Genomic DNA, 18,988 nt, shown 5'->3' with positions numbered 1-18,988 from the left:
AAGTGGAAGAGGCGGTTTACATGGCGCACTGCGGCACCTGCTGTATTTACCATGCCACACCCCCTCTGGCTACACTACTGCCCAGCTTATGTCTTTTAATTGTTTTTTTTTTTTGGGGGGGGGGTACACCACAGAGCAGAATTATGAAGAAGGCAGCAGTCATTAATTATAGTGGGAACCACAGTGTATTAGATAACATTGCTCTTCAGTTTCTGTTTCCTTTTTTTGGAGGGGGGGTTAAGAATTATGACATTGTTATAATCTTTCCCAGAACAAGTTATTTTATAAAAGAGGTCTGCACAACTCAATTCTTTCCTTATGAATGCTAGTGCCATTATGTTCCCATTTTATTCTGAGGCACAGTCATTTGATAGTACATTGTGCTTGACAAAACGATAGAACATTGAGATGATTCAGAACAATCCAGCCTGTTTGGGCCAAAAATTTACGTGATGTCTACTTTTAACTGTTCTTCCGGCCCATTGTATTGGCTACACTAAAAATAAATAAATAAATCAAACCACAAAGTCCCCACATTGTACTTCTAAGTGGTCTTGAACAGGAGAACATTGAGAAAAAGGGAGCTTTAAAATGAACAGTCCACTGACTTCTTCAGCCTACAGTAGTTTCCTGCAACTTTAGCTGACATCCTGCTATTTTTATACTTTTGAGAAAAGATGCTCTGATATTTGGATTTTTTTTTTAAATGGAACTTTCCAGTGATAGTATTGTCCCTGCTTTAAAGAAACTGTGGTGTGCTTTTATGAGTGTTCAATGCAAACCTAAGGCTGCAATCCTATACAAACTTACCTGGGAGTAAGTACCACTGAACTTACTTCTGAGTAGACAAACATAGGCTTGCACTGTTAAGGATGTAAATGAAGACTAAATTCATGTCTTTGCTCTTCATTCCCTTCCTCAAGTGGTGGAGAATGCCAAAATTAATCTAAATTCATGTGCAAGTACCAATTTTTTTTCACTTATACACAAGTATATATGGTAGGTTCAGGTTTAGTGAGAGCAATTTAAACTAATGGGTCTGAAGACAGCTTTAAGAACTATAAGAACCTCTCTGACTGCTGCTTTCCTTACATTAGGTGTATCCCTTCCTCTAGAACTCTGTGGATACCATGCACATCTGTGAGTTATCCTGGTTTTACATGTTGTTTAAACAAGCTGTGGGTTTAAAGTATACCTGAACTACAGCTTGTTAACCCAAAGCAAATGTTAGCAGAGTTAGGGCCCAATCCTATACTTACCTAGAGCCGGCGCTGGGTGCTGTAAAAGTGCCATAAAGCGCATTTACATTACTTAGAGAGCAGGGAGTGCTGGGCCTGAGCATGACAGGTGCTCAGCCCAGTGCCGCAGGAGGACATGCCATCACCAAGGGTAAGTGAAGCCACTGGGCAGTGGTGCGGCCTCTGGAGGGCAGGGGGAAAGTGGAACGAGGGCAGGGTGGGGGAGGAACCAGGGTGGGGGGGTGGGACCGGCGGAGTCCTGCTCCATCAGATCCTGAATGGCCTGACACAGAGACTCTTGCATCTGCACTGGCAAAATAGCTGGCACAGACATGAGGAGACCCATTGCCAGGGCTTTCTTTGGGGGAAGGATACGAAAGGAGACTTCCCCCAGGGAGACTCCCAGTGCCCACTGGATACAACGATAACTGCTTTGGCGCCACTGCTTCAGCAGGCACCGGGAAGCACAGCATTGGGTCAAAAGTCCATAACATACATAACAGGATTCAGCTACCTCGTTCAGCTGTAATGCTAAAACCACAGTTTGGTCATCATTAATGAGCCTTGAGCTCATGTGCTTCTTCCTTTCCTCATGCACTACCTTTAACATATGGAAATGGGATGGGAATGAGGCAGTAGCTTATGCGTTGAGCACATGCTTTAGATGCAGAAGATTCCAGATTCAATCCCTGGCATCTCAAGGGAACAATGGGAATGGTCACCCTTTGAAACTTGGAAAGCTGCTGCTATTCAGTGTAGATGATACAGAGCTAAATGGACCAATGTCCTGACTCACATAAAGCAACTCCATATGTTCATATGAATTATAGTGCATGGGGGAAGGAGAAGTACATGACCTTGAAGCCCATTTACCAATGTCAAAACATTCTTTGGCCATTATAGGGCATAGTGGAAATGGAAAAAGTACAAAAGAGAGCAACTAAGAATTACTAGGCTGGGGCACTTTCCTTATGAGGAAAGGCTATGGCGTTTGGGCCTCTTCAGCCTAGAAAAGAGGCGCCTGAGGGGAGACATGATTGAGACATACAAAATTATGCACGGGAAGGATAAAGTGATAGAGAGAGATGCTCTTTACACTCTCACACAACATCAGAACCAGGGGACATCCACTAAAATTGAGTGTTGGGAGAGTTAGGACAGATAAAAGAAAATATTTCTTTACTCAGCGTGTGGTTGGTCTGTGGAACTCCTTGCCACAGGATGTGGTGATGGCATCTGGCCTAGATGCCTTTAAAAGGGGATTAGACCAATTTCTGGAGGAAAAATCCATTATGGGTTACAAGCCATGATGAGTATGTGCCACCTCCTGATTTTAGAAATGGGCTATGTCAGATGCAAGGGAGGGCACCAGGATGCAGGTCTCTTGTTATCTGGTGTGCTTCCTGGGGCATTTGGTGGGCCGCTGTGAGATATAGGAACCTGGACTAGATGGGCCTATGGCCTGATCCAGAAGGGCTGTTCTTATGTTTGAACCGAATCTTTCTAAATAAAGTGTTTTTGTGTGCACTAAAGCATATTTATTTGGATATGTTTCTCATTCTGGACATTGACATGCTCTGCCTTTCCAGTGAAAACCTCAGTCCCAGATCCACATAAAGAAAAGGTGAAAACGTGTGCTGAAGAAGGACAAATACTTGTGAAATGAAATGTAATAAGGGTCATAGACGTATTTTTAAACATAATTAGCAATGAGATTATATGTTTGCAGGGTCTCATTAAATGGGAAAGACTACACAATTACTCAAAAAATGTGCATATTGCATCTTGGAGATTTTAGAGTATGAGTTGCATTCATATGTTTTAGCAAAAACAGCAAAAAGTTTTGTGTTATCTTAAAAAAACTAATACATTTCTTGTGGCACAAACCAAGCCCACTTGATCAGATGCAACTGATACTGCACTTGGAATGAACATTGAATCACCACAGAGACCTTATTTTGGAGAATGGTTACTGCTCTGGTGCAGAAAGAGTGCAATGCCCCCCCCCAAATGCCCTCATGAAATGGCACACATTACTTGTTGCTAGTCTCAAGGAGTTGTGCAATGATTTCTATATTATTTGGCAAAATTTTGTTCATACAAAAGCAAATGAAATTTACTTGAAATAACCCCATGCATGAGAATTAATGGGTAATTTACTGTCATAGTTGTTGGATACAGTCACAAAAGAGACAAATAGAAATTTGTCTATGTTTGTCTAAATTTGTCTATGTTTGTCATAGAATTTGTCTAAAATTCTATGTTTACCAAATAGAAATTTGTGTTTATTGTTGATGGTATAGAGTGATAAGGCCAGCCAGACAGTGATGAAGTATTATGGATTCTTATAGGTAACCATGGAATGGTAATACAGGTGCAATACTTTGTGTGAAATCAAAGCTGCAATCCTATACACTCTTACCTGGGAGTAATTGTTTTTTTTTAAATGGGTATTTGAATTTGTTTCCTATTATGTTTGTAAGCTGCTTTGGGTACCTAAATGATGTACAGGAAGGATAAGTTCAAATAAATACACAAACAAATGTATGTAAAGGTTCAAATAAATACATAAACAAATATTGTAGGAGCAATATAATAAAAACTGGGAACAACATAGGACGCAAAATAAATCACAATAGTTCTTCTATGCTCATCCAGTCAATGTTTTCCATGGGAGTTATGCCTGAGCACAGGTTTTGCCACACTGGAGATTCATGCATGACAGAACACAAAAATATCACTATGCTTCATGCTGGCTAATACAGAGAACTCCCTTTAATGAAATTTCCTGGAAGTCCATACATAACAGAGATGTGTTTTCCTAACTTTGGCCAAAACTTTTAAGTACTCAAGCCTGAATACATGCATTTTTGGCATGTACTCTTAACTACTCATTCTGAATGCAACATTGCAACAGTGTTGAATGCAACAGTGGTTTGGGTTATGTATGTGTCTGGACATGTACATGAAATGTAAAGTCCAAACCAGAAGATTCTATCTTTATTTGAATGCAAGCTCTTCTTACTGTTTGATGGTTATATATACAGTATTGTTCTGATATTGTTTTTAAGATCAGAGAAGATCTTGAGTTCAAACAAACTGGTTTAGGCATTTACTTCTACATATAGTAATGGGAATGAGAGAAAAATGGGGAATTTATCTGCAAGCCAGAGACCGGGTTTTTACATTTATAGTGCAATCGTATACTAGTTACTCAGAAGTAAGACCCATTGTATTCAATGGGATTCACTCTCAGAAAAGTATGTACAAGATTGCAGCCTGAATGGTTCATATGGCTGAGGCCAGATATTTTCAACAATGTCTTTTCAGAATCTGATTGACAAAGGGTGCAATCCTAACCAACTTTCCAGCACCGAGGTAAGGGCAATGCAGCCCCTAGGTAAGGGAACAAATATCCCTTTACCATGAGGTCTCCGAGACTGTTGCCCAACTGCAGGATGTAGCACAAGCACAGTTGGCACTGCTGTGCCAGCACTGGAAAGCTGATTAGGATTTGAGCCAAAAGCACTCAACTCCTTGCTCTGAGATGCAATGCAAGACGGGTTGGTCTATGCATCTTCCAACAAAAGCTGACAGTCATTCCGCATTTTGGTTTATTGTAATTGCCACATGCCATGTAAAAAGGGCTTTATTGGTTTGGGTTTGTTTGTTTGTGTTTTTTCTTTCCAGATGAAGCTTCCTGTTGTTTGGGAAGTCTTCCAAGATTTGCTAATTGGACTACACTTTATTCGGCCTTGCCCAAAGGGAGACGACCGAGGCCTCGGGTTTCAAACCCTTTAGGAACAGTTCTGCAAAGTAAATATAATACACCTGAATTAGGCCAAATGATTTGTAATCCAAATAACAAAGTCTGGTCAACAGCGATGTACCTACAGGGGGCAGTGACACAGAATGTACTGCAGGCAGTGCAATACACCCTGCAAGCGTCCCCTCTCACTTACCACTGGAGACTTTTCAGGTGTGTCGTCATCGCTGCCTGGAATGGCTCTGGTGATGAATGGGAGAGGGCACTTACATGGCACAATGCGCCACCTGCAGTACCTACTGCCCTGCCCCCCTTTAGGTATGCCACTGCTGGTCAAACACTACGCTATAATAAAAAACAAAAACTGGATATCAGAATGCAAACCCATGAATTCCCCCTTTGGATCTGAACATGCATGCCTTATGAAGAATGAAGTTTGCAACTTTGCTCATGGAATACTTTTAAGCTGCTAAAGCAGGTCTAATGCAAGGTATCATTTTGACCTACTCTGGATCTCACTCTTATATTTGTTTCTGCAGTTCCATTGGGATTGTTTCTCTGCCATCATATACTCAGTATGACTCACAACATTTCACAGCCTTTTACGAGAAAATCCAAATTCCCAGGAATGCCACGATAGGACTAGAGCGTAGTCATGTTGCACTTCAGTGGGTCCCAGTATAACTTTTAAGATATACTGTGCAATCAATCATAGAGAAAGTACATTATGGCACTCTCAACTTTGTATGATAGTTGAAGCCACTAGCGGATTAGCAAGAGAGGGATGGCACATAAAACTCACTGAAAGTTCCATTTCTCTATTATAGTCTAATCCATACACCATGGATACAAATGCTGCCTATTTGGACCGCTGGACTAATGGACAGGTAAGGTATATAAAACAGTCCGCATGTTATCCCAACTCTGACAGTAGATATAATAAAAATAACATTCTTTTTCATTAATTTCAAAACGGTATACTATGTAGGTTATCACCCGGATTTAGACAATACAGCTAACAGTGCAATTATTTAAGGGGAATAAATGACTCGCCATTACTGATAGACATGGGTAACTATGTTAGGACTAAACTGCAGAAATCTCCAGAAACAAAAAGGTACATCTGTATCTAACAAACATGGTTTTGTAAGTTATGATTTGGGATTACTATGTTGTGGGGTTGGGAAAGGGGTGAGGGTTAAATAACGGGATTAAAGGGATGTCTTTACCCCTTTGGACTCTCTGCGGAATGGCCCCTGAGAAAATGGCTACGAAAGGGTTCAACAGGAATGCCAAATTTCTGCTGAATAGGTTAAAAGTGTGAGGAAGCCTCTTCGGCAGCCATCCATGCGCAGAAGGCCCGCATAACATTTCTGCGGGATAGGGCCCTAAATGAAGACAAAAGAAACAGAGCAATCTAATTGTAACTTGAGGAGTGGTTTTGACTACATGGTCTCTTACCCTATTCTCTGCGGATATTTTTAGTTTCAACATAAATGTGACTTCCCTCCGGACAGCGCAGAAGAATTACATTATTACATGATAACAAGCTATATTTTGGTTTTGTATCTAGATAGATATAAACAATAATCTCTTTTAATTTAATTCAGTATTGGTAAGCCAGTGGACATGGTCAGATAAAAGAAAAATGGAATCTGGTTGGGCAGGGTACACGAGTGACTGCCCAAATTTGTAGCTATTAAAAAAAACCTCATATGCACAATATCTGGATTTTACTTTAAATTGGATGTATTTTACATTGCACTAAGAAAAGAAAATCTTTTGAGAACCAGATTTCCCTTGCACTCTATATCAATCTCACTAAGCCTTAGGATTCCACTGTGCCTTGATAGGATTTTCTCTATGCAAATGGATTCTGATTTGAGAAAAAAAGATACTTTCTCCAGTGCTAGTGACATTCTAAGAAGCTTCCACGATTGTGACATGAAGGAGCCTTACCTCTGCAAGTGGATGCCAGTGAGCGATGGGTTTGCGAGGGTATGAGAGCATTTCATTCCAGTGGTCTCGTCCAAGGCTCTCTGCATCGTTGCCTACTTGACACACTCCAATGACCTCATTGTGACCTACACTGTGAAAATGTTCCATAATATTTATTTCTTAAAATTTTACATACAGGAAACATGTAATTCTACCTCACTTCAAGGAAATAATTACCTTACAGTGCAATCCTAACTTGCACTGGAACAGGCAGGCCTGTTCTTCCCCTTACCCCAGGTAACACTGCAGCTGCCCTAATGGGACTACTCGGATCAGCAGCACCTAAATCTGTGGTGCAAACCCGAGCAGCCCAGGGCTGACCCAGGCTGCCTGGAATCAGGGCCAGGATCCAACATAAGTGCTGGATCCTGGCCCCGCCCTTGGCTCCCTGCCTATCAGCCCATGGGCCCACTCGCCGCCTGCTCTCCCCTACCCCAAAACACCTCCTCCCACCTCCCCACACCCCCCCAACCCCTGTACAAGCCTGGAAAGGCTGGCGCATACGTACCTATCCAGCATCACAACGGTTGCCCGATTTGGAGGTCCATGCACCGGCCTCCCTCCTCAAATGTTAGTATGGAAGTGCTTTACAGCACTTTCATGACGATAATGGGCAGGTGCAAGGGACTTGCATCGGCTCAGGGTACCCTCTGGATTGCACCCTTAGAAATGTAACCTTTGTCTATAAAACCAAGCTATCCTGGGTTCTGGTACAGTCTCTAGAAAATGTGGAGTAGCTCTATTAAAAATATTACGCCACCGCCTGCAATTTACTTTCCCTCCCTCAGAATGAATAAGGACACAAAACATTCAGCCCATGATCCTTAGAAACACAAATGTGCCTTGTCCTATGCTAACTGCACATTTCCCAATTAAACCTGAGACACCTCTTCATTGAGTAAATCTGGAGCTAACATTATGATGTACAGAAGTGCTCCAGTTACTGCCTCTGATCTGTCTTGAGAAGCGTTTCTCAACCAGTGGTACCACCGACGGTATGTATGGTGCTGCCCGTTGGTACACACAGGACCCCCAGATCCTTGCTGCCTGGCAGTGAAGCCAGCAATGCAATGTGACAAGCAGCAGCAGAAGGCTCAGTTTAGCAGGCAGAGCTCCAGCATGTGCCTTTCATAAAAGCCCTCCTGTCCACCCTGAGCTTTTTATCGGTGTTTGTCACCTTGCATCTGGCCACCCAACCCAGAATCCAGACCATCGTCAGTTACATCCCGTGGTAGTTGTGCGGCAGGGGACAAATGTTGAGAAACACTGCTGACACACACAGGGGATGTTTAGTCAATTTGACTTTTCTGGCGTTTCAGAGGAGTTTCAGAGGTCCCTTTTGAGAAGGGATATGGATAATTACTTCCTATGGATAATTACTCAGAAGTAAATCCCACTGTATTCAATCTCACATAACTGTGCATAGGATTGCAGCCTAAAAGAACGCCTGTCATTGAATCAGATTATTAGTTAGACTTCCAGGTATCTCACCGGTCATAATCCATAACAGCTATAGACAAGTTAATTTGGTCAATGTTTTCTGGAGGGACATCAAAGATTATGGCTTCATTGTAAACAGGATTGAGCGTATTTCTCTTTGTGGAAGTCTTCCTTTTCTTCAGTCGTCTTCCTTCACACATTAATGAAACCTTCACATAAGGATCTGTGGAAAAGATACAACAAACAGATTCATTTATTTAAAAACAACTGCAAATTGAAAGCAAAATAGAAAGGCTCAAGATGAGTCCTGCAATGAAATATTGCAGCATGTACATCTTCTTGTGAGTAAGTCGCACTGGACTCAACAGGAATTACTTCAGAGACTCCACTGCATTACATAGCCCAAACCTATGCATGCCTACTCAGAAGTAAGTCCCATTATAGTCAATGGGGCTTGCCTCCAGGTAAGTGTGGATAGGATTGCAGCCACAGTGTTAGGTTGTAGGGGCTAGTTGTAGTATCAACTACTGTACAAGCAGCCTTATCTTTCTCTCACACTGTCTCCCTATCCTCTGTTTCTTCTTCCCAGGCTTTCCTGTTTGAATCTCTGTCTCCAAAATCTTCCCCCTTTCCCTACATTTTACACAGTGAGCTTTGAAATGCAGTTTTAAATCTAGCTGTAATAATGCTGAAACTGAAAGTCCTTTCCTGCCTACTTGACAAAAAGTTTCAAGTCATAAGGATGTCTCTCTAGAAATCCAGACTCTCTCTCTCTCACTTTAGACTACCCTGAATACAAAGTGTTTTGAGATGCTTGTGTGCGTCTGGATTTCATAAGTGTCCAGAAACCTCCACATTCTTTGTGGGTTGCCCCATTTTTGACTACATTTCTGTTGGCACAGGTGTGAGGACTTCAGAAACATATAAAGATATTCCCATTTAGTTTTGCACATCTACACTGTCTTTGGGATTTTCTCACGTTTTTTATTTAGAAAGTCTGTTCTCTCAATAGTGAAGTAGCTACGAAAAAAAGATTGTCTGAGTTGTTATGAAACACGGACAAGAGCATCATAGAATTGGCATCTGCTATCCATTGTACCTTCTGTACAATCTTAGAGGTATGATCACTTTACAAAGAGTGCTTTAAATGAAGTACCCTATGAATAGTATGAGAGATAATTCTTACCTGATGCTCCTGTTATGTCCATTGCCTTTAAATTTCTAGCTTTTATTATAGTAATAGTAAGTCTACCAGCTGTCGGAAGATAGCAAAGCGAAAACATCAACTCGCCAAGATCCACTTTGTCCTGAAAAGCATAAAATACATTTGAGGCAATACTAAAAACATTTCTCGGCATCTGATAAAATACCCTGAATGAATTTAGGATGTACCTTTACAGGAGGTAAAATGGTTTTTAAAGAGACACAACATTTTTTAGTCTGCTTTTCACCCTGGCACTGTTTATCCTTGTATTTGTACCAATTTGTACATTGTACCATTGTACAATTTGTACCATTGTATCTGGATACCAAGATAGGACACCAGAATTACAGCCCAATCCTATGCAGGTCTACTCAGAAGTATGTCCCATTAGAGTCAATGGGGCTTACTCCTGGGAAAGTGTGGACAGGATTGGGCTGTCAGGCAGCAAAGGAGTGAGCTGATTTTGCAGTTTGTTTTCTGCTGTAGTTATATTTTGTCAATATAATTATACTAAAATCCCTGACATGCTCCGTATTTTACTTTTGTGTGGATACAAGCAGAGATACATTTTCCTCTGGTAGTTCTACAGAAATAATTAATTTATGGAATTCACTATCACAAGTTATCATGATGTCCACTAGATTCGATGGCTCTCAAGAATGAGAAATACTGGATCCTGGGGAGAGCGATCTCCTTAAAAAATTGCTTTTGGATGTCAGACCACAACTGGAAACAGAATGGCAGATCTGATAGATCTTTAGTCTAAACCAGGTATCACCAAACTTGCTTAATGTAAGAGCCACATGTGACAAACTTCAGACATTTGAGAACTGCAACAGAGATGTTTGAGAGCCACAATATTTAAGAAGCACTTAAATTCTTAAATGCGTTTACTCACCATGAACATTAAACTTATGTTTTAATCCAGTGGACTCTCAATTTATACCCAGTAAATAATTATAAAGTTTGAAAATTTCTTATTTACCCTTTATATTAACTGTGATGGAAAAAGGAGCTCAGCCAATATATTTCTGAGAGCCACACATTATACGTCAAAAAGCCACATATGGCTTGCGAGTTACCGATTGGCCATCCCTGGTCTAAAACAACATGGGATTTTGTTCTTATGTAGTCCCAACCCAAGCTGAAGGGACACCCAAACCAGAGTCTTAATTTTCCACCCTCCCTTTATGCTTTAACCCCCCCCCCCCTCAAGTGTTTCTGCAGAAGAGGTTGGGCTCTGAGCATGTTCACTCAGCCTGAGTGAACAGCTAATCAGGCAGGGAGGGGGGAGTGGTAGCACAGCAATACTGGAGCATTGCACCCCTCTGACTTACCCTCTGCCTTCTCCTTGTCCTTCTACCCCTTTTACTTAACCTCTGCCTTCACCTTGAAAGCGATTTCTTCAAACAAACAAGCTGGATGGAGTATCCTGGGAGCAGAGACCTCTTCCACTCTCAGCATGTACTGCCCAGCCTGTTGGTCTGATGAAGTGGCTGGGTGGGGACAAGGAGCTGGTATAGGCAGAGAAGAAGATAAGGGATGGGATGGTTGCCCTGCCTCTGCCACCTCCTTCTTGCCTACCCAGACACCTCTTTAAACAAAGAGCACCCCCCCCCCCCAGCCTGTTTGTTTGCAGAAGTGGCCAGACAGACAAAAAAGAGGTGACTGAAGCAGAGTCACCTGTTTCTATCCTTCTCCTGGCAGAGGAGCAGTCAGAACAGGATTGCTTCAGCTCCCTGGAGCTTCTCTCTCTAGCACTGCCACTGTAATTACACACCAGTAGCAGTGCTGGAAGCATAAAAGGAGTTGTCACTGCCCCAATTTGTCTCTTGTTTGCACTCAGCAAGCAAAATGAGGATTCGAGTACAGGGTGAACAAGCTAGGTGGGCAGCAGGCCAGAAAAAGTGGCAAATTATTCTATTATATTATGGATCTTTTCATCCTTTTTTCTCTTTTGTTGTCGTGGATTTTATATTCTGGATTTTATCACTAATACAGTTTGTTGCCTACTCCAGTCCACTGTCTGAAGCAGCTGCTTCACCTCATTTCAGCACAGGTTGGCCTGTTCTTATGTATTTCTCAGATTTTTCAGGGTCAGAATTGCAACTGCTGAGTGATGTTTACCGATTTTGCACAACCCCTTCAATTACGACAATGGAAGATTCAAAACATAACTATTTTTAAAAATCAGAAGTGCATATAAAAATATACGAGTGGCATGCATAAGCATTTGGACAGAGGAAGTGATTCAGGTTGCAATCCTATCCACACTTTCCTGGGAGTAAGCTCCATTGACTATAACGAGACTTACTTCTGAGTAGACAGGCATAGGATTGGGCCCCCAGAAAATTCAGATAAAAGGAAATTCAGGTGCAATAAAAGGAGATGATGCAGTTATTCTTCCATAGACTTTAAGATGTCATTTAAGGGGTTCAGCCAGTTAGCATGCAATGCTTTTACCTCTAATTTAATTGTCATATTTTGTCAATACTGAGCCACAGTGATTCATTGTGATGGCAACTAAAGTTACAGGTAATTAATATTGTGAAATTAATTCTGTTACATAACTTGCCATGTTAAATACTTTCCTTCTAACAAATGATATTAAGAAGTGGATGGGAGCCACATCATACAGGTCACAGTCTCATCTTGAGAATCAAAATTTTGTTGCTCTGACAAGGTGATGATACTTAATGAGCCCTGTAGGACAAAAGTGGCATCATCAAGTTCAGAGAAACTGTGCCTTTATGGATGAAACGTACTTGCTCTGCAGGTTGTATAAAACTTAGGGCCCAATCCTATCCAATTTTCCAGTGCCGGAGCAGCCGTGTCGATGGGGCGTGCGCTGTATCTTGTGGTGGGGAGGCAGTCACAGAGGCCTCCTCACGATAAGGGAATATTTGTTTCCTTACCTTGGGGCTGCATTGTGGCTGCACTGTGCTGGAAAGTTGAATAATATTGGGCCCTCAGACAGCAAGAGAAATGTTTGAACTAAGGATGAGCAAATTTGAGTGGTGACAATTTTGGTAATAGTTTGAAGACACTTTATGAAGTGGGGGAAAAAAGCATTGCCCCCACTCTGATTTGGCTTCGTGATGTTGTCACATGTGATCCTAGCTGAACACATGAAGCAACCTGATATTGAGATATACCACTGGTTCATCAAAGTCAGCATTGTCTATTCAGAATGGTAATGCCTGTCCAGGGTTTCTGACAAGTTTCTCATCCAACAGGCACTCACCCTGCATTGGCCAAACAGGACTTAGGCCCCAATCTTATGAAGAACTGGGCTGCTGGGGGGCATTATGAGAGTGGAAACGACTTCCACTGTTGTAAAATGGCTGCCAATGGCGTGCACAGTTGCCATTTTGCACATGCTGCTGCAAGAGGTTGTGGCTCTGCAGCTCTGCTGCCAAACCCGCCGGATTAGGTAAGTCAGCAGTGGGGACGGAGTGTGGTGAGAGGGAGTGATGGCTTATGTCCAAGGAGACACACAGGTTGTCTCAGGGTTTACTGGGAGGTAAACCCTGTATAAATATTTTATACTTACCTCTTGTTGCCTTCTTGTTTGTTTGGATGTAGCATGTGCCTTTTGGGGGCAGCTGCATTGGTGGTGGGGAGGAGAGGATAGGATTGGGCCCATAGTGTCCTATGTTGGCTATACTGTCAGAAAGTGCAAGTAGCAGGATGTTTGGGAGGCACTTCCAAACCAGTTTGGATTCAAAGAGCAGAGGGTTCTCCCATTTCCCTAAGAGTGAGGAACTGGAGCAAGAAATTATAGTTGATCTCTTACATATCCTGGATGATCAGCTCACGAGCTCATGCTGAGATCCTACATCCCTTTCTCGGCCCGGGCCCACCCCAGGAGTCTCCTCATGTTGGCAAAAGATCTGGCATAAGTCTGAGGAGACTCACTGGAGGTCAGGTGGCCTACAGGGTGGTAAGCAAGAAAAAATGTTACTTACTTCTCCTGGGCCATCTGGTATCCTTCCTCCCCCATAGCATGTAGCGCATGCTCTATCAGCTGTGCTGCAAGCTATGGGTTGGCAGGGGATAAAAATGGGACCTTAGCAACTACAGTATACCAGTTACCAAGAGAGGCGCAATCCCAGAGGATAGGCTGCCTTACTAACATGTGCAAGAGAATTACATTTTAAGTCATTCCACATTAGTGTTTTCTGAATCATTAGAGAGTAGATCTTTCCCATGAGGTTTGATCATCAAAAACTATACTAAGAAAGAACACTCTGTTTAGAACCATTTGATTGTAATTGGATTTGGACTAACAAGGGAAAAAAATGCTTACTGTGTGCATTTCCATCTCTCCAAGTTAACTCAAACTGGAAAATCTACTTCTATGACACTGTACATCAAATCAAAATAATGAGTCGCAGTAAAATAAAGGCCTACCATTAATGCCTCAAGCAAATTTATCTGCAGAAATCACATAAGCTCTGATGGAAAGTTTGAATGGCCTGTTTTTTATAATCACTCATTTTGTTCCTATATTTTGGACTTTAGATAACTATAGTGACAGCTTGTTTTCTCACAGCACAATCCTATCCCACCCCTCACCCCCCATGCCGATGCAGCTGTGCCACTACGAGCCATGCTGCATCTTTGTGGAGGAAGTTGGAATGCTGGAGGTCTCCTTGAGGTAAGGAGATAGTTGTCCTCTTGGCCAGGAGTGAACCCCAGCCTGCAAAACAGGTCTACTTGGACCTGGATTTGTATAAGCTAAATAGCTAGTACAAATCCAAATGGATCCAGGTCAGCAGATCAGGCCCCAGAGGAGCAACAGCATGTGACATGCACAGTTTCCGCCAACCCATGACCTGATCCACCCTTGCTCCCATTGCCATTCTCCCTGCCCCATTAACCTCCTCCCTGCCCTCCCCTGCTCTGTTTCGCCTCAGCACTGTTCAGTGCAGATCTTCCCTGATCCGGTGCATGCTAACCTTACTGTCAGCGCATACAGGCTGGGGCAGGCCTTCACACCAGCGTTGGCAATTGTTAGGCCATTGTGAAGTGCTTTACAGCACTTTCACGATGGCCAGCACCAGTGTAGCGCATGCTGCACTGGCCCATGTGCTGCAGAGAATTGGGCTGCCCATAATTGAAGCTGTATTTCATTTTTTAATTTCTTTGCCAAAATGAAAACAAGAGCATAATACATGAGAATTTTATGTGCCACAGTGAGAACAATCTTACTCATGGCCTGATCTTATGTGCCATTTACCACAGTGGATCTACTGTTTCGCTGTGGTAAATGGCCCTTCAACTGTGCTGTGCTGCAGCACATGTGCTGCTTTCACATGTGACAAAGTCTCTGGTGGAAATGGTTAGTAGCTCTGTGCCCTTGTGGACTCACTCAGGTGCTCAATTGGCCAAGGTAAGGTGGTGGAAAAGGTGATTCAGGGGCGATTCAGGGGAGGTTCAGGGCGGGGAGAAAAGAGGGCAGGAGGCAGGGAACAAGTTGAAAAGTGGGGATCTCAGTGGCAAAAGTGCACACCGGATCCTTCCCCTGATTCAACCTGCCCCACACCTTTCCTCTCCTCAGACTTATGCCAGTAAAACAGCTAGCATGGTCCTGAGGAAACCCATAGGCCAGTGGTACTCAAACTTTTCCAGCCAGTGGCTCCCTTGACCCTGTGGCTGTTGGCCATGACTCCCCATCATGTTCCTGAGGGCTGGAAGTGACATCATTAAACAGGAAGTGGCCAGAAATATTAACTATATTAATATCAATTATATTAATCATATCATTAATTAAAAATATATTATTAATACACAGCAATATACAAGCTTTATAAATGATCAGCTGCTGATCACTGTTGGAGACAGGATGCTGGAGTAGGTAGATTTTGTCTGGTCCAGGAGGACTCATTTTTTTTTTAACTTTGTAAGCATACCAATAGAATTGTTTTATCAAATGAACTTTGTGAACAACCAGTCTGACCAACATTACACACACACACCCCTGTGGACCCCAATCCAACTAGTCATTTCTCCCATTCTCCTTGGATAGGATTGAACCCTTTATTAATTTAATGAAAATAAATTTTTCCAGCAGCTGGTGGGGAAAACAAAAATAGACCATGAAAATATATCAGAGCTGATAAGGGTTTGGTTAGGAAGCTGATTTGTCTCCTATACTAGGAGATGCACAGCTCAAGCCTATGCATGTCTACTCAGAAGTAAGTCCCATTAGAGTCAATGGGGCTTACTCCCAGGAAAGTGTGGATAGGATTGGGCTGGCAATCACTTCATCAATGGCTGATAAGTATTCCCTTCAAATAGCAAGATTCATTACTATAAAAATACAGCCTTTGCTCTTCAGTCAAACAACAAGATTAATAAATCACTTTAAAAACAGTACCCTTTTTCTGCTCCCGGTCAAGTAAAGTGTGTGCTTCTCTCTCTCCCCCCACCCCCACTTGCCAACTGCATGGAAACAACTTTAAGACCCCTGGTGACTGGTAAAATAGGAAGCGTTTTATTTGGGGAGAGGGAGGAAAGCAGGAAGGTTTGGAGACTGAAAGGGGCGAGTGAGAGAGGGAGGGGGTTGAAAAGAGAGATTTCACTTTGATGAGAAGCGATCCCAGGCTGGGAACTAGGAACCAACCAGACAAGGATCAGCGAGGGTTAAGGACTGCAAGCTCGGAAGAGGGCGGGGTGGCAGCAGCCACTCTTGCAGCTGAGCAACTCCGTTTCTTCTGCTTTAAAAACAAAGCGCAGACAACAGACAGAAGAGGGGTTGACAACGGCTTCGTATTCTGCCCAGGGGTATGACTGTATCGCTTCGAGAGGACATCCCTCGCCTCCCCTTTGAGTTCCTGGCGCCGCCCTAAAGAGCAGCACCTCACAGTTTGAATAACGCTTCCATAGGCAATCAGGTGCTGTACTGGTTTTCACTTACCTCTCACAGGCCTTCTCATTGCCCCCCCCCCCACAATAGCATGCAGTGCATGCTCCATCAGTGTAGCTGCATGGTGGAAGATGGTGGGGGATAGCTGGGTCGTAATGCACGACACTCTCTGAAATGCCTGTTTTCATGATAATAGAGATTCTTGAGGGCTCAGTAGTAATAGAGGATTTTACTGGAATATCCTCTTTAGCACTTGCCTAGCAAATGCAAACTCTTAAAGCAGTTGCTCTGCAGAGCCTTTGCCTGGATGTCACAATGTCCATCTCCATTAGTGCAACTTCGTGCATCCAAGGGGAGAAAAAAAACAACAAGAAACAACAAGCTAGTGCAAGGTGTTCAAGCAAAAGCACAGCTATCTATAGAGATTATCCAAAATCAATAAATACATCCAGATAAAAGTAATTAAAAAGGAAGGGATCAAAACAAACTTGGAAATGCATGAGCAGTTGAAACCTTATGCTAGCAATATGCACTGGGCTCAGTACTGCTTCAGATGTACAATTTTGCCCCAGGCAATATTGTTGTCAGTTTAGAAAACATGCTATGTGCCTACTCTCCAAAGTCAGTTTTACAGCTCAAACAGAGGCTCAGACTGACTCCTTAGAGCATTAGCCATTGGTTTAGTTTGCCCCACTCACATCAATTATTGCTCTTGGCAAACTTTATTCAAAATGAGAGACAAAAGAATTACTCATGTGACAACTAACAGTGAATTTGATGGATCACATTGAGCATATTTCATACAATCGAATGCAACCTGGAATGCTACCTGAGGTTCAGCACTGCTGCACAATTCTCAAAAAAGCTGCTTATTGCCTGCTATGCAAAATACCGCAGACACCCGGCTATAAATTGACCCCACAGATAAGCCGAGGGCAGGTTTTGAGCCAACAATCATGGAATTTTCTATGACCCTCGGATAAGTTAAACTTAGGGGGGTGTCTGACTATAGTTTTGTCTGATTTTACCCAAGACCAGATCCTGAAAAATAGCCTACCACTAATTGTTACCTAAGAACTGGTAGTCTCTAATTTATTAAAAACATAGTAAAAGATCATGAGATACATTTTTATTCTTTTTTAAATTCTGGTCTTCACCACCTTTTTGTAAACACTATCAGAGTAAGTGCACTGTAAAACAGTAGTTCCCAACCTGGTATTCAGGTACTCCCAGGGACATTCAACAGGACCTTTAGGGGTAATTGAAAAAGAATGAAATAATGGCAGAAAAAGGCAGGCCGTGCTCCAGAATGCCTTGCAAGCACCAGCAAGGCAGGAAGGGAGGTAGCTAGTTGGCTGTGAAAGCCCCACCAATAGCTAGTTTTTGGTCATCAATTCATGTATGAACCAGTGATTGAAAACCAGCACAGTAAAAAAGCTGAAAGATAATATGGAAAGTGATCAATTAGCCAGAATTTCTCAGCACATTTCTGGTGCAAAACAGCGCAAAGGCAGTCTTCTGCTTCAAGCGGATAAAAAGAGAAAACACTGTGATGAATACATGAAGTCTGGGTTTTCATATGGGGGAGATGAAGGCTTGTATTATTAATTACAAACATTTTGCTAATAGGAAGGGTACAATTTATAGAAATGGGCTGCCAAGGGATATGCAAGTGAAAAAGGTTGGGAAGCACTGCAGGAGATCCATGAATCAAATCCACCTTTAAGGTGGACATGAGGAGAACCATGAATGAAAGACACCTTTAAGGCATCTGGTGTGTTAAGCCAGAAGCTCTTCATACAACATACAACCCATAACACATAACTGAGAGTGTGCAATTCAATTCACAGCAGAGAATGAGATATTTGCAACCCTTTTTACTCAGAAGTAGACCCATTGCTTTCCATGGGCGTTATTCTGAAGTAATGCACTGAATTGTAGCCTGGAAGGAGAGTCCCATCCTGGTGTTTCAAAAAACAGACCTACTTTGCAAGCATTTGCAAGTATTTGCAAAGCAGAACCAGGCTGCAGCAGTAGGAAGGAGAATAAAAGGTTAACTTTGGCTGGAATGTCCCTGGAAAGTAAGTATAGCAAGTAAGGAGGTGCCTGCCTGAGCTGAGCAACAGCTCAGCTGAGAAACAAACAAAGAGTTGAAAGGCTCTGCCTTCTGACTGACCCGGAGATCAGGCGAAGTGAGAATTGGAGCTGGATTACTTGGCAAAAAGTTCAGGTACTATACCTGAGTATCGAGGGTAAGTCCCTCTCTTAGCTGAAGTTTAACTCTGACATCTCTTCACTCCAACAGTTATTTTACAGATCACTAAATGGCCAAGACAAGGAAGGCAGGGCACAAATGTTTCAAATAAATACGTTTGCGCGATCCAACATATGGCCGCACAAGTGAAAGAGGCCACTGGAGTGTTTTCCAGGTTTAATCCAACAACAAGCACTCACTTTTTCAAAAGAGCTAC

At 42.6% G+C, this 18,988-nt stretch overlaps 1 protein-coding gene across 2 annotated transcripts in view; it reads right to left on the bottom strand.

Annotated features, from left to right (window-relative positions):
* Window positions 1-18,988, bottom strand: part of SYT9 (synaptotagmin 9) — a 101,179-nt gene that overhangs the window by 887 nt on the left and 81,304 nt on the right. The window contains exons 4-7 of one of the 2 annotated variants that reach the window (XM_066632691.1): window positions 9,629-9,749; window positions 8,494-8,665; window positions 6,964-7,093; window positions 5,791-6,392 (exon numbers count right to left, since the gene is read on the bottom strand). In XM_066632691.1, the coding sequence (XP_066488788.1) occupies window positions 6,285-6,392; window positions 6,964-7,093; window positions 8,494-8,665; window positions 9,629-9,749 (531 nt within the window). In that variant the 3' untranslated portion in view covers window positions 5,791-6,284. Of the gene's footprint in view, window positions 1-5,790; window positions 6,393-6,963; window positions 7,094-8,493; window positions 8,666-9,628; window positions 9,750-18,988 lie in introns of those variants that run through there. The other variant, XM_066632700.1, reaches the window with a different exon arrangement.

Source organism: Tiliqua scincoides, chromosome 1 (assembly GCF_035046505.1).
Source record: "Tiliqua scincoides isolate rTilSci1 chromosome 1, rTilSci1.hap2, whole genome shotgun sequence".
In the NCBI taxonomy this organism is placed as follows: Eukaryota; Metazoa; Chordata; class Lepidosauria; order Squamata; family Scincidae; genus Tiliqua; species Tiliqua scincoides.
Note: the sequence above shows the minus strand (reverse complement) of the source record. Positions and strands in the feature narration are given on the sequence as shown.